General features: G+C 39.6%; 1 protein-coding gene across 1 annotated transcript in view; it reads right to left on the bottom strand.

The window, feature by feature from the left end:
• The window catches only part of LOC309493647 (uncharacterized protein), a 379,124-nt gene that overhangs the window by 273,615 nt on the left and 90,917 nt on the right, over nt 1–14,592 (bottom strand). The window contains exons 5-6 of the mRNA XM_082162830.1: nt 3,156–3,476; nt 1,810–2,127 (exon numbers count right to left, since the gene is read on the bottom strand). Coding sequence (XP_082018956.1) covers nt 1,810–2,127; nt 3,156–3,476 — 639 coding nt within the window. The remainder of the gene's footprint in view (nt 1–1,809; nt 2,128–3,155; nt 3,477–14,592) is intronic.

The raw sequence follows: 14,592 nt of genomic DNA, 5'->3' as shown, positions 1-14,592 counted from the left end.
TGGAGGGATAAAAGATTATGAAATAAATATGGTGGGTAACAAGATTAATTTGGAAGCGAGGGATCAGATCACAAACAAGCGGGAGACGCCTCATGTTGTGGTCGTCACGATCGCAGAAAAACAATATCTAGGATCACCACTGTTCATTTATACCGCAGGGTAAGTTTAAATTAATTTACATTTAACCAGTTTAATATGGAGAGGCACTCCCAGTCAACAATTTGATCTCTCAGTGATCTCACCATGAGCTCTCATGATACCTGTGATGTGTTCACAATCTGACTTCACAGTGAGCTAAAAGTGTATCCTCACAGCGCCCTCACTGTGTGCTCATGCTATAGTCACAAAGACTAGAATGATTTGATCAGTGTATGATTTCACCCTGCAGCTCAGGCTGGAAACCTCTACATTCTTTTATCCTGCTTCCGTTACAAATTTGCAGGAACCAATCACAAACTGCCTTATCCACCTGGCGCGCTATTGGCGGCTTTAACACAATGACAATAGAGAAGCAAAGTACGTCACCCGGATCATTGGTCTGATTGGTTGAAGGACTATCCAATTGCGTTCAGAGTCATTTGAACTATGCCTGCTGATCACGCCTCTTGTGCAGGAGAAAACACAGAGCAGACTCCCCAGACTAATGTTCAATCTTAAAAGATTGAGCTTGGTCTGGTGATAGCCAGACTACACAAAGACTAGATACCCAGCATGCATTGCAGCATGAAGGTTTCGATCGTCACCATTGTTGAGATTCATAAGCTGATTCTTGATGTCTCTTTGTGTCTAAATGACACAGTAGTTCAAATGTTTGTGTCTTATTATGCAATTCAGATCCATTATAAATGATTATGACACTGTTGGATATCAAACTGTGTAATCTGAGGTCTATTATAACTTAAAAATTCAATATCAAACAAAATAATTAACCATCAACATCTAAATCTCTATTAATTCTCAATAAGAACTTCTGTAGACGTCTGACAGAAATAAAGTCAGTCTGGTTAGTAATAAGTGAAGCTGGTAATGCTGTTTGTGGAGTTGTTTAATCCTCCTCTGCTGAGATCTTCACAGATTTAATGTCTTCTTTTATTTGATCTAAGGCTGTGGCTGAAGTCAGTTGTATGTTTGGAGAATGTTCTTATAAGAAAGATCTGTTATCAGGGTGTGCACTCATACTGTGAGCTGACCATGTGACACCACGCACGTCCCATCATTGCCTCTCTCATCTACTACGCAATATCACAGTTTGACATGTCTGTCATTGGAAAGTTCCACGTGGTGTCATGAATAATTAAGAGAAAGTGTCTTCTCATTGGATAAGAAAACTCAGTCACATGAATAATTATGAGACACCGATGAGTCATCAAAGTACTATAATGCTCTGACACGATGAAGATTTTAAACCCGGAAGATTAAAATAGCAGAAAAAGCTATGGCAGGTGATGTTCAGATGTTCCCCAGTCACGCGAGACACGACAGAAACTAAATCAGGGCATAAATGAGAGATTTAATATCCCAAAGTCTCTTTATAACACAGCAGTACTGATCCTTGAGTCTCTGTTATAGTGACAGTATGGGTTGTTTAGTCTAATGTAAATCATGTCAGTTTTGTATGTTGTTACACAGCATTTATTAACGCTTCACTGATGTCAAGGGTGTGGTGCAAATATAGCACTGTGTGTGTGACCAGCAACACTTGTTAAATACAGTCTTCTAGACTGCAAACAACGAACAAATGATTTTTAGTTAACTCATTTTACAATCAGATTTTGATCTTAAAAATAATATCAAATGGCTGCATCTTACCTTTTTTAATGTACAGTTCTGTCACTGAAATCCACTTGTTCTTCCTCTTTTGTCCCGTCTCTCCAGCTCCACACCAGTATATCCCAGAATCCTCTAGTGTCAGATCAGTGATGGTCACAGTAAAAACTCCTGCAGATTCATCATCCCTCAGAGAGAATCTGCCGGTACTGTTTGTTTCTGATGAAGCTTTGATACCCGATGTCTCACAGAGCGACGGGTCGCTTCCTTTGCACATGAACTTGATCTTGTTCTTCAAATCACTGTTATAATGGCAGGTGATGTTCAGATGCTCTCCAGTCACACGAGATACGTTAGACACTAATTCAGGGCATAAATTAGAGATTTAAGTGTCTCTTTAATTCTATACTGCATCCTTGAGTCTCTGTTATAGTGATAGTATGGGATGTTTTATCAGATTTAATCTAATCTAATGTAAATCATGTCAGCTATGTTTTGGTGTGAACGTTAACACCAAACAGTCTCTGTTAACAAAGACTGATAATGGAATAAATATAAAATGAAAAAGTATTTTACTACAGAAAGACCTGAACTTTTGTGTACAGATAATGTATACTTTGTGTTTTGAATGAGCGATTTCTCCATAACTGAGACAGTGTTGTGTGTGAGGAAGTGATGCGGGTCAGTGTCTGTGGTGTGAACACTCCCTCATCATCATCTACAGAGGATACTGTGGTTTCTGTCATCTCGCCTCTTTAATACATCCTTACACAGGGTTCCCACACCTTGGTTAAACACTGCGAGCCCTAGGCCTCCCAACTGAGTGGGTTTCTGTACGTGCGCTTTTGCTATTCGGGGAGTCTTGTAAGCCCAAATAAACGCTATGATAACTGAATCCAAAAGCTTGAAAAAAGGTACAGGTACATAAGTAGGCACATTTTGAAAAAGGTAGATTAACTGTGGTAAAGTGACCATTTTAATTGCATTAATTTTGCCAATCATAGATTGCGGAAGGAGCCTCCATTGATCTATATTATCTTTTAATCTGTCAATCTTAGCCAATTTTTTTTATTTCAATATTTGCTTGGGGTTCTTTGGTACCACAATGCCAAGATATGTAAAGTGGTCTTCGACTGTTTTGAAATGTGAGGGACCAACCTGCCTGGAATTTGTGTGTCTAATTTGTCATGTTGTTCCCGATATAAACAATATGTCACTTTGCAACATTTATTAATGCAAGTCAAGATTATGAATTTAAGTCTTACATCAAGAGACAACAAGGTTGTTGAGGGTGTCTGTTTCACATGTGAACGTCTGTTATTACAGTCAGTGTTAAGTATCGTGATGTTGTGGAGATCATCATTGGTTTGAGGGTCTCAGTTACTCACCTGTTAAAACCTTCAGATTCACTTCAGTGTATAAATCTTCTAGAAAATTTCTTTCAGTTCCACAGTAGTTCGTCCCAGAATCATTTTCACTTAGATATCTGATGGTCACAGTGAAGACTTCTGATCTAGTGTCGTCATACAGAGAGAATCTACCTTTCTTAACCCATTTATCTTTAATATCAGTCTTGATTTGGTCTCTGCACTCTGACCACTGTCCTTTACAAAAATACTTTTTATAATCTGAATATCCTTTATCATATTTGCATGTGATCGTGACTCCTCCTCCTGAATATCCTGTCACACTCATGGAGCTCACGACACCTACAACAAACCAGCATTAAAACACTTTAATATACACAGAAATTAACTTTCCTCAACAGTCAATAAAACAACATGAAGTTAAAGACTCTCCTCATCAATTCTGTGCTGTTTTTCATGATTTACTCTGAGTTCAGATTCTTACCAGGAATCATCAGCAGAGTGAAAGTCCAGATGATCTTCATTCTTCTCTCTTATTAAATGATCTTCTCTGTTGTTAGTAGATTCAGTTCTTCCGAAGCTCTCGATGTGTGTTCAGAAGAGTTTTGAGTGTTTATTTCCTGGTTACATGTTTAACATGAAGAGCTGAATGTGAAAGACGCCCACTTCCCCTGAGAGAGAGAGAGAGAGAGAGAGAGAGAGAGAGAGAGAGAGAGAGAGAGAGAGAGAGAGAGAGAGAGAGAATTTTTAGAATTTTAAATACACCTTTATTATAACAATTTAGTCTTGAATTATTCACACTTCATCCAACATTTTTTTTATTTCTTTTATACACATGTATATTTAAAAAGTCAACACCAATTCATTTCTCTCACATAAAGTACACAATACCTCATCAACACACCAGATTTCTACTAGTTCTCTAGTTGTGTTATGCGCACGTGAACGTCATGGCAACGTACAACACAAAGTGCCTCACGCGGGAAACACTTAACGTAACGCGTAAATGCGCATAGCTAACGTAAATCAAGCAAGTATGCATGGGCCGAGAAGTGTTGGCAAAATAACACATTAACGGACCGGAGGAAATAATATGGAATTTTTTTCCAGAAAACTAAACAAGTTATTTTATTTTTTCAGTTATTTATAAACATGTTAATGGCAAAGGTGTAAATTCACTCTATATAGCACAAACAGGGCTACCAAAATATGTGATCACCATGCATGTATATTTTTTAATTTTTAAGAGAATAATGTTTATGCGTGGTTATTGAAAAAAATACAAATGAAAGTTGCTGAAATAAGACCACAAAACTCATAATAAATATGTGTCAATAAGACTTTTGACTAATGGATGTTGTTCCTTCGAGTTCTGGCTTAAAAATTATGTGAAAATAGTCTTGCTTTATCGTTCACATAAAACAATACATTGATTTAAATTGATGTAAAACAGGTTTTGCTTGGAAAGCCAATATGCGAGGGGGCGTGAACGAGGAGGGGTTTACACCTGAGAATACAATGTCCCACCCACTCTGCATAATGAGCCATTCATTCAGGTGTGACACTGACTGAGCCACAATGCAAGGACAAAAGATTTATTTAGAAGAAGACTTATATTGACCATTTAAGATTTTGCTTACATCTATCTTGTAAATATGTTTTGCTATTTTATTAAAAAGGTTACAATTACAACAATAATTACAATTTCAACAATATTTCAAGTGTACTCTTTCTTTGTAAAAAAAAAGATTATAGGCCTACATTTTATATGTATTCATTAGTTTGAATATAGCCAACAGCTAACATCTTAGTTGATGACTTTATTTTTGACAAAAATAGTATTTTATATATATAGAAATTGCTAAACAAAAGCTTATTTGATGTGGCAGTATATTCTACAGTAAAAACTGTACCCAAATCTAGTCAACAAAATGTTGTCTTTCATATTTCGCCTGACTGTAACGTTGTTTTTATGAAATATTAGGGCATATAAATGTTAATTTGCAGTTTAATACGTTGCTTATACAAATAGCCTAGAGCCAACCAAGATTTAGAGAGAATGTTGCGATGTGTGATGTCTAAGAATCCTTCCTCCTGGTGCCAACAACTTTCTATGGTGGAGTACGCACACAACTCGTTACCAGTGTCATCTACGGGCCTATCTCCGTTTGAGTGTAGTGTAGGGTACCAGCCACCAATTTTTCCTAGTCTGGAATCCGAAGTTGCGGTCCCCTCCGCTCACGCCTTCGTCCAGAGATGTCACCGTACATGGACCAGAGCCCGTGAGACTCTGCTCCAAGTAGGGGCGCGCACCAAGGTCAAGGCCGATCGCCACCGGTCAAGACCTCCCGTATACATCGTCGGTTCCAAAGTGTGGCTTTCTACCAAGAATATTCCTCTCCGCTCCGTTTCGAATAAGTTAGCTCCTAAATTCATTGGCCCGTTTCCTGTCACCAAAGTCATTAGTCCGGTGACAGTCCGACTCAAACTTCATCCTGCGTACAGGAGAATTCATCCCGTGTTCCATGTGTCCAAATTAAAACCCGTATTTTATTCTCCCATTAATCCGCCGGCCCCGGTTCCTCCACCGCCGCGTCTCGTAGACGGGGAACCCTCTTATTCGGTAAATCGTATTCTGGACTCGAGACGGAGGGGACGCGGATTTCAGTACCTGGTGGACTGGGAAGGTTACGGTCCGGAGGAGAGAAGTTGGGTTCCTGCTAGGGACATCCTGGATCAATCCCTTATTGATGATTACAATCAACAGGTAGGAGCTCCTGGGAGCGCCAGGAGGCGTTCCTAGGGGGAGGGGTACTGTCACGGTTGATGAATTTATTGACTCTTCCTTGCGTGCTGTGTGTGTGTATGTGTATGAGTGTGTGGGCGTGGTCGCTGATTATTCTCCGGAAGAATCAGCGACAGGTGATCCTCATCTCCAGTTACTACTTATACTCACCTTGTGCGTCTTGTGCTTGTCAGATCGTTGTTTGTGGATGTTCCCCGTTCAGTTCCTGTTCATCCTCATCTCCTCGTGTCTCCAGCCTGAGTCCCGTTTAGATTGTTCGTCTTTGCAGTTTGTCTTCACGTCTCGTCTTCACTGGGATTTCACCTCACTCATCTGACCGTGCTTCGCCGAGTTGCCCACGCAAGACTGCGCTTCCAACGCACCCTGAGCTCTCTTCTGAGGATCGTGAGACCTGCCTGCATTGACTGTGTCTGTTCCTGTTATCTTCCTACACGTTCTGAGTCTGGTTTCTATTATTTGTTCAATAAAGAACCAGTTTTACTTGCTATTGTCTCCTCGGTTACTTGCCGTCACATAAACAAGATTCCAATTAGTAGCGAGTCGCCTTTATTGAAACATATTGCTTCTTTTAGGTGCTTTGTTTACATGATTATTCCGGACGATGCGATCTAGATCTGACACTGAATTTTCACCGAATTGACGATTTTAGCTATGCTACTTTCATCACTACTGGAAAAGTCAGATGCTTTGGATGTGGTAATAAAAGACATTTAATTCGGAATTGTCCGAAAAAAAAATACTGAGGGAGAGGAAGGAAAAGAAAATGGAACAGTTAAACAAGGTAGTGACGAAAAAGATGTAAATGCATTTTCATACGAGTCTTTTAAATGATAAATTATTTTTTTTATATATTTGGAAGGTATTTAAGGAAAATAAATCTTCCTTTAAATCTATACAACAATGGTGGTTTGTTGCACCTTGTTTATTATATGGCAAGGTGCCGATAAAACAATTTACGCAACAATATACTCAGATGTCACAAAATAATTGAATCGTTCTATAGATATGCTTGAATAAGAATTGATGGATTTACAAAAGTTTTTTCAAACCTCAAGTGATAGTAATTTATAATTGATAGTAAAAAAAGCTGAACTTAAAGAGCTGTTAGAGCATAAAGCACAAGGAGCATTAGTTGTAATATTGATCAGATGGATGCACCTTCCAAATATGTCTATGGTCATAAGAAGAAAAATGGGCAAAAACGTTTAATCCATGCTCTGCGTTCTGAGATGGGACTTTGTTATCTAATCCCAGACAGATGCGTGAGGTAACAATGCGGTTTTATCAGTACCTTTACAGAAGTGAACTTGAACCAAAAAAGAGGGAATAATCTCCTTTCCTAGAGGATCTACCCAAGATCTCAGAAGACTCCAATGAAGAACTGGGATGTGGCCTAACTCTGGGAGAGCTCTGTAAGTAAAAAAAAAGTTTGTGCGTTCGTGGCTCGACTAGTCGAGACTGTTTTCCAAGATGCCTGCTGCCTGTAAATGTGTAATGTACTGTCTTTATAAAGTATCTTCTTATTAAACTGTCTGTACACTTACAAAGTTCTCAATGCTTCGGTTTGCATGTAGGGACCCTCATTATGCTACCGTGTTAGTGTGAGGCTATTTTGAGCCTTGTTAGTGGTATTAACTAGCGATTTACTTTTACTTACACTATGCCCCATATACTAGTGTTATGAGCCAAACTGTTTTTAGAGATAAAACTCTTTACATTCGATTATCATGAAAACGCATCCCAGGGAACGATCGACTCGGTAACCATGTGTTAATTACCCCTAGGTTTCAATTTCACCGGAATTACAGATCAATCTTATTGCGTACTGAACAGGTCAATTTTTGACAATATATTTTTTTTAATTAGAGATATTAATTAGAGACACAGACTTCCTGTTTCGAATGCGCATGCATCGCGTCTGAACGCGTTGTTGTCTTTGGAGCTCCATCGATTGATTTATAATTCTTGATTGTCTCTTTAAACTCCCTTACAACGAACATTTTCTACTTTTCCTCACCTCATAGTTACAACGCGGACTGTTGATCAGACGCGTCTCAAGCCTATTAGTGATCCAATGCCGGATACTCTTAAAGGTTACTCCCTTGGATCACGGCTGAATGCGTCTTCTCCACACTCACTTACAAACAAAAATTTTTTCGCCTATCGTGCGTCTACTCTACACCCGTACCACTAAAAAGACGGATTATATCCAAGACTTCAGCCATAAATTAGTATTAATATTGATAGCATCACTGGTAGTGTCGTTGCTTACTTAACATTACTGTCCATCTGTTAAAATGGCGAATATATCAGATGTAAGTAGTCTACCTTTTGGTGCAGGTGAGGACACATTTGAGCTGCACGCGGTGCAGTCTGAGCTGGAAGCTGTTGAGAAACAGATCCACAACCTTTTAGTGAGACAGGCCGAGCTGATAGACCGGCGTTTGGCTCTTGAAACATCACGCGCCGATGCACACAAATCAGTGACTAACGTTACTAACCCGCTGACTCCGACCTCGTCTACTCCGTGCGTTTCTCAACATCGGTCCCGAGCGTCGAGGTCGCGATCAGCCATGGTCTCGTTCACTCCGGCTCCAACACGCCACCACGAAGCCTGGATGGTTCTGCAGCGGAAGACGTGAGTCAGGTCTAGACCAAGAAAACTCTCTCCGACCCTCACGGTTTTCGAGATATCCACACAAAACCGCTTCTCCCCTCTTCGCGAAACAGAACGCGATGCTGTGATCATCGGCGATTCCATCATTCGACACGTACACGCTACGTTAAATAAAAGTAAGGTGCATAGTCACTGCTTTCCTGGTGCTCGTGTTTCTGAAATCGCTGCTCGCGTTCCCGAGATTCTGAACGTGCGCGTCGGAACTGTGGTCCTGCACGAACGACATCAGGCTGCGCCAGACGGAGGTTCTGAAGAAAGATTTCAGGAATCTGATCGATACGGTACGCAGCACATCGCCTGAAATAACGATTATTGTGTCAGGACCGCTTCCCACGTACCGACTAGGTCATGAAAAGTTTAGTAGATTATTCGCGCTAAATGAATGGTTAATGTCATGGTGCAATGAGCAGAAACTGCTCTTTATAAATAATTGGAATCTGTTTTGGGAGCGTCCTAGGCTTTACCGTGCTGATGGCTTACACCCAAGCAGATTCGGATCGGATCTTCTGTCAGATAACATCTCCAAAATGTTAAATACCTTTTGACTAGTAACCAAAAGTCCAAATCATAGTCTCTGCTGCACCAATTTAACTGATATAAATACTAGTGTTGAACATTGCATAGAAACTGTGTCTATTCCTCGTTTAGTGAGATCAAATAATAAATCTACTGCAGGATCTAGAAAAAATCTAATTGTTATTAAACCAGAAAATGTTGCTATTAGTAATCAAAAACAATTTCTAAAGCTAGGTCTTCTAAACATTAGATCACTCACACCTAAGGCAGTTATTGTAAATGAAATAGTCACAGATAATAGCTTCGATGTACTTTGCCTTACTGAAACCTGGCTTAAACCAAATGATTATTTCGGTCTAAATGAGTCTACTCCATCAGGATACTGTTATAAGCATGAGCCCCGTCTGATTGGTCGTGGCGGCGGTGTTGCAACAATCTATAGAGATATTCTCAATGTTACTCAGAAAACGGGCTATAAGTTGTAACGACTGCGAGTATGAACAAAACACAGACTAATCTTCTTCCAGAAAATTAATGCAAACTCTCCGCTTCTCGCAAATGAAGGGGGGAAGATTTGTTCAGAACGTCTCATGATCGTGATCAATCTTGCCATCGGGTCCGGCATCACCGGTCTGACTAATTAAAAGAGCCCCCAGCACTAACGAAATAACTGGTCAATGCTAGCTTTGTTGCCAAAATACTGATTGGTTAAGAGAAAGACAGAGACCAAGGTCTCACACAACACATTCCAGATTCAAATTACCCAACCCAGAGCCATGAATCATTCACAGTCTCCAGAAAGTCTGCTAACCAAAGACTTTTATTGGTTAACTGAAGGAAGAACTGGTCAACGTTTGATAGTTTTGCAAGACGGATCGGTTCAGAGATGGTACTGCTGACCCCTGCGACTAACAGACCCCATCTTGGTCCCATGAGAGATGAACAAAACCTCTTTTCAGCAGGAACTATCCATGACCTCAGATTGGAATGTCTAAACTTTACACACCAAAAAGACTTTACATATCAAAATCCATAAAACTCATTCAAGAACAATTTTCAATGGACTTATAAACATCATACATCATTCTATGTGTTTCTATGATATATGTGTCCATTTAATATGCTTTAACCCTCTAGGCGCCACGGTCGAGTTTACTCGACAAGATGCGGCACTGATTAAAACGGCCGATTTTGTCAAATAGGGTGTCAAATTTCGTTCGACCTCCCCTCCACTAGTTGGCAGACATGTCATACTTCATCCCCGACTAAAAAAAACGTCATGCTTCTATACAAAATCTTCGAGTTAGAGCGCATTGAATCAGTGCGAACAAAAGCGGACCTAGTGTGTGAGTGAGCCATTTTATCAGAGCAATATTGTCAACGTCAGCGAGTATTTGCATTAGATTATTATTAGTAGTAGTATTATTATTAGTATTATTATCTAATGGCATCAATAAAGCTGAAGTGTTGGGTCTTCTATTCGCGGACCCTGATTCTAAAGGGGAATATTTGCCTTCAGAAGATGACGGTGATTCTGAAAGCGAATGTATAGCCCTAACGTTACACCAAGCACAGACGGTGAATCCTTTGCCCAATGTATATGGTCCTTTGCCCAATGTTAGTGGTGGGATGGAACAATGTTTTCCCGGGATCGGAGTGTTCATCGCGAAGTTAGCAGGCGTGTTAGTGTTGTGGGGAACGAGGCGGGAGATTTTTACCGCGCTTGCCGTAGCTTTGTGACCGTGTGCCTCTCCGCAATCGCGGCGACAGTAAAGTCATTGTGGTGGAGACTTTGTCTGCCACTGGGTATGTTAGACGAGGTCGAAGTATTCATAGGACAGTTAGGGGGCAATGTGGAGACAGGGTGGGGAGCAATGACATTGACAGTGTAGTCCGAGCTGTGCACACTCGGCGCGCGCGCGAGGCAGATCTGGCTGCGCCCGCGCTGCTCGTATCAGGAGCAGAGGCGGTGTGTCACGGGGCAGAGGGGCTAATGATTTACTATCTATTTCCCTGACCATTTTGTAGTGTACAATATGTGTTATTTTTTGTGTGTTCATGTCCTTGTGATGTGTGCGTCTTTGTCAGCTAAAAAAAAAACAACCAAAAAAACATCAACCACAAAAAGAAAAAAAAATACTAACATTGTCTAAACAGGTCTTGTCTACTTGTGTTTGTGTGTCATATGAATAATATATATGTGCCCCATACATGGAATCAGAGTGCCTACAGTATGTAGTAAATGGAAAATCTCTACAGCAAAAGGCCAACCGCTACATGCATTCGGTTTGTTTCTACCATTTATTAGTAATGATTTATACAGTTTGTTTACTATTTACTATTTACTATTTACCTGAGCATTCAGTATTGTGCAATATAGCATACAGAAGGTGAGGGACATTTTTGGGGGAAAGAAGTGCTGCATTTTATCATTTAAACATGTGACTTTTCATGAAAATTCTATAATCCAAGATGGCCGCCACCATATGACGTCATAATATGCAAATTAGATGGGAAAATGTAATCCCTACATACACTTTGGGTCATCCTTAATATTTCTCTAATTTACAGAAAGTCTCTATCTTTTATCACTTTTAAGATATAGCCTTTTGAAATTAAGATGTCAAAATCGAACGTTTTAGGAAAAAACCTCTGGCGCCTAAAGGGTTAATCCCATATAATTCATGTAATTGTATAACTATTAGGTGTGTGAATGAAAGTGTGTACTGTTTCATATCAATGCTATCTTACGAACACAACTAGCAAGATGGCTTGATTGAAATCTGTGTAAAATGTTTCGTATTCTTATAATAGTAATGATGTCTAAACTGTGGCCTCTGTACTCTCTGCTAGAGCTTGGAAAGTAAGGAGATCCCAGATAATGCATGATTTACGATGAGACAAACAAAGCCAGAGTCTAATTGGTCCGATCTCTTCAGGAGGGGGGACAAACTTTGAGTTTAAAATCTTAGACCCGAAACAAAGTTCGCTCTCTGTGCTCTCGCTCCGTGCTCTCTCGATCTCTGTGCTCTCTCTCTCTCAAGACTAGCAACCATGTAAATGCGTAGACGAAAGAACCCAAATCAAGATCAGAAGAACATGGGTTAAGCAGCTTTATTCAAGCCATCATCTACTCTCATCTCAATTTCTTTCTTTTCTAAGTTTTTCCTTTCTTTTCCTTAGTGAGTCTCGGTTCTGAGTTTTGCGGCAAAGTTTCGGTCCCGATTCGACGGCAAAGCCAGCTTCAGACAAATACCTTCATCCATCCGCCCGCAGCTCCAGCACAACACGTGACTGAATGCCACAGACATTTATCCAAGCACAGGAGACCAGCCAACGAACGAACGAGGGAAACCCCCTTTGACGCTCACCAAAGGAATTCCCAAAAGAAAAGCAAAGATGCAAGTACCTCCAGACTAAAATCTTAACTGGTGCATTGATATAAATTTCAAATGATGCGTTAGGGGCTGCGTTTACAGATTTATTAAACTCCTTTGGGGTCAAGCAAAACGTTACCAGACCAACTCATCGTTTTAATCATACACTCGATTTAATGATATCACATGGAACCGATCCAACCGATATAGATAGCATTCCACAAAGTGACGATGTCACTGACCATTACATGGTAACTTACATATTACGTACTCCTGTAATATATCATGCTGCGCCGCGTTATCGATTAGGCAGGACAATCCTTCCATCCACCATAGATAATTTTTCAAATTGCTTATCTGATCTGTCTCAGCTGCTCAGTGAACCCAAACAAACAGATGAACTTGAGGAATTAACTAGCACTATGAGCACCATTCTCTCTGGAACATTGGATATTGTTGCACCCATTAGATTAAAAAAGGTCCGAGAGAAAAGTAAAGCACCATGGTACAACAATACTACGCATGTTCTAAAGAGAGAAACCCGTAATTTAGCGTAAATGGAAAAAAACTAACTTAGAGGTCGTTTGGAATCGCATGGAAAGACAGTATGTCACATTATAAAAAGGCCCTAAAAGCGGCCAGGGCTGAGCATCTCCGCAAACTAATAGAAAACAACCAAAACAATCCTAGGTTCTTATTTAACACCGTGGCTAGACTAACAAATAAACAGAGGTCACCTGAACAAAATATTCCGTTACAGTTTAGTAGTAATGATTTCATGAAGTTTTTCACTGAGAAAATAGAAAACATCAGAACCATAATTGTAAACATTCAATCCTCATTCGCGCCTTATAATTCAGCCTCAATTATCACCCCGCAAGAACAATTACAGTGCTTTACAACTATAGAACAAAAAGAGTTAAATAAACGTATCACTTCATCTAAAACAACAACATGTTTATTAGATCCTATACCAACTAAACTACTGAAAGAAGTGTTACCTGTAGTGGAAGAGCCTCTCCTCAATATTATTAACTCATCTTTATCTTTAGGTCATGTTCCAAGAACATTTAAACTGGCAGTTATAAAACCTCTCATTAAGAAACCACAATTAGATCCACATAATCTAGCAAATTATAGACCCATTTCAAATATACCTTTTATGTCTAAAATACTAGAAAAAGTGGTGTCCGCCCAACTGGGCTCTTTCTTGCATGAAAATGACATCTATGAAAAGTTTCAGTCAGGATTCAGGCCACATCATAGCACTGAAACTGCGCTCGTTAAAATCCCAAATGATTTACTTTTAGCTTCTGACCAAGGCTGTATCTCAGTATTAGTTTTACTTGATCTTAGTGCTGCGTTCGATACTATAGATCACACAATACTCTTAGATCGACTACAAAATTATACTGGTGTTCAAGGACAAGCATTAAGCTGGTTTAGATCGTATTTATCTGACCGCTACCATTTTGTCTATTTAAATGGAGAAAAATCGATCATAACTCCAGTAAACTATAGAGTGCCGCAGGGATCTGTGTTAGGCCCTCTTTTATTTTCAATATATATGCTGCCACTTGGAAATATTATAAGGAAACATGGAATTATTTTCCATTGTTATGCTGATGACACTCAAATCTATATTTCATCACGGCCAGATGAAAACGCTAAATTATCCAAATTGACAGAGTGTGTTAAAGATATAAAATATTGGATAATGCGTAATTTTCTTTTATTAAATCCAGACAAGACAGAGGTACTAATCATCGGTTCAAAAAACCACCCACAAAACCTCTCACAATACAACTTTAACATAGTAGGGATGTCCTGTTACTTTATCCTCTACAGTAAAAGACCTGGGTGTTATATTAGACTGCAACCTGTCTTTTGAAAATCATATTTCATATGTTACAAGAACAGCCTTTTTCCACCTTAGAAACATTGCTAAGCTACGTAACATGCTATCAGTTTCTGATGCAGAAAAGTTAGTTCATGCATTCATGACCTCGAGACTAGATAACTGTAATGCTTTTTTAGCTGGTTGTCCTGCAACCTTAATAAACAAGATACAGTTAGTCCAAA

The sequence above is a fragment of the Leuciscus leuciscus genome (assembly GCF_965113295.1).
Source record: "Leuciscus leuciscus genome assembly, chromosome: 3".
NCBI classification, from domain to species: Eukaryota; Metazoa; Chordata; class Actinopteri; order Cypriniformes; family Leuciscidae; genus Leuciscus; species Leuciscus leuciscus.
This window is presented reverse-complemented; position numbering and strand designations above follow the sequence as displayed.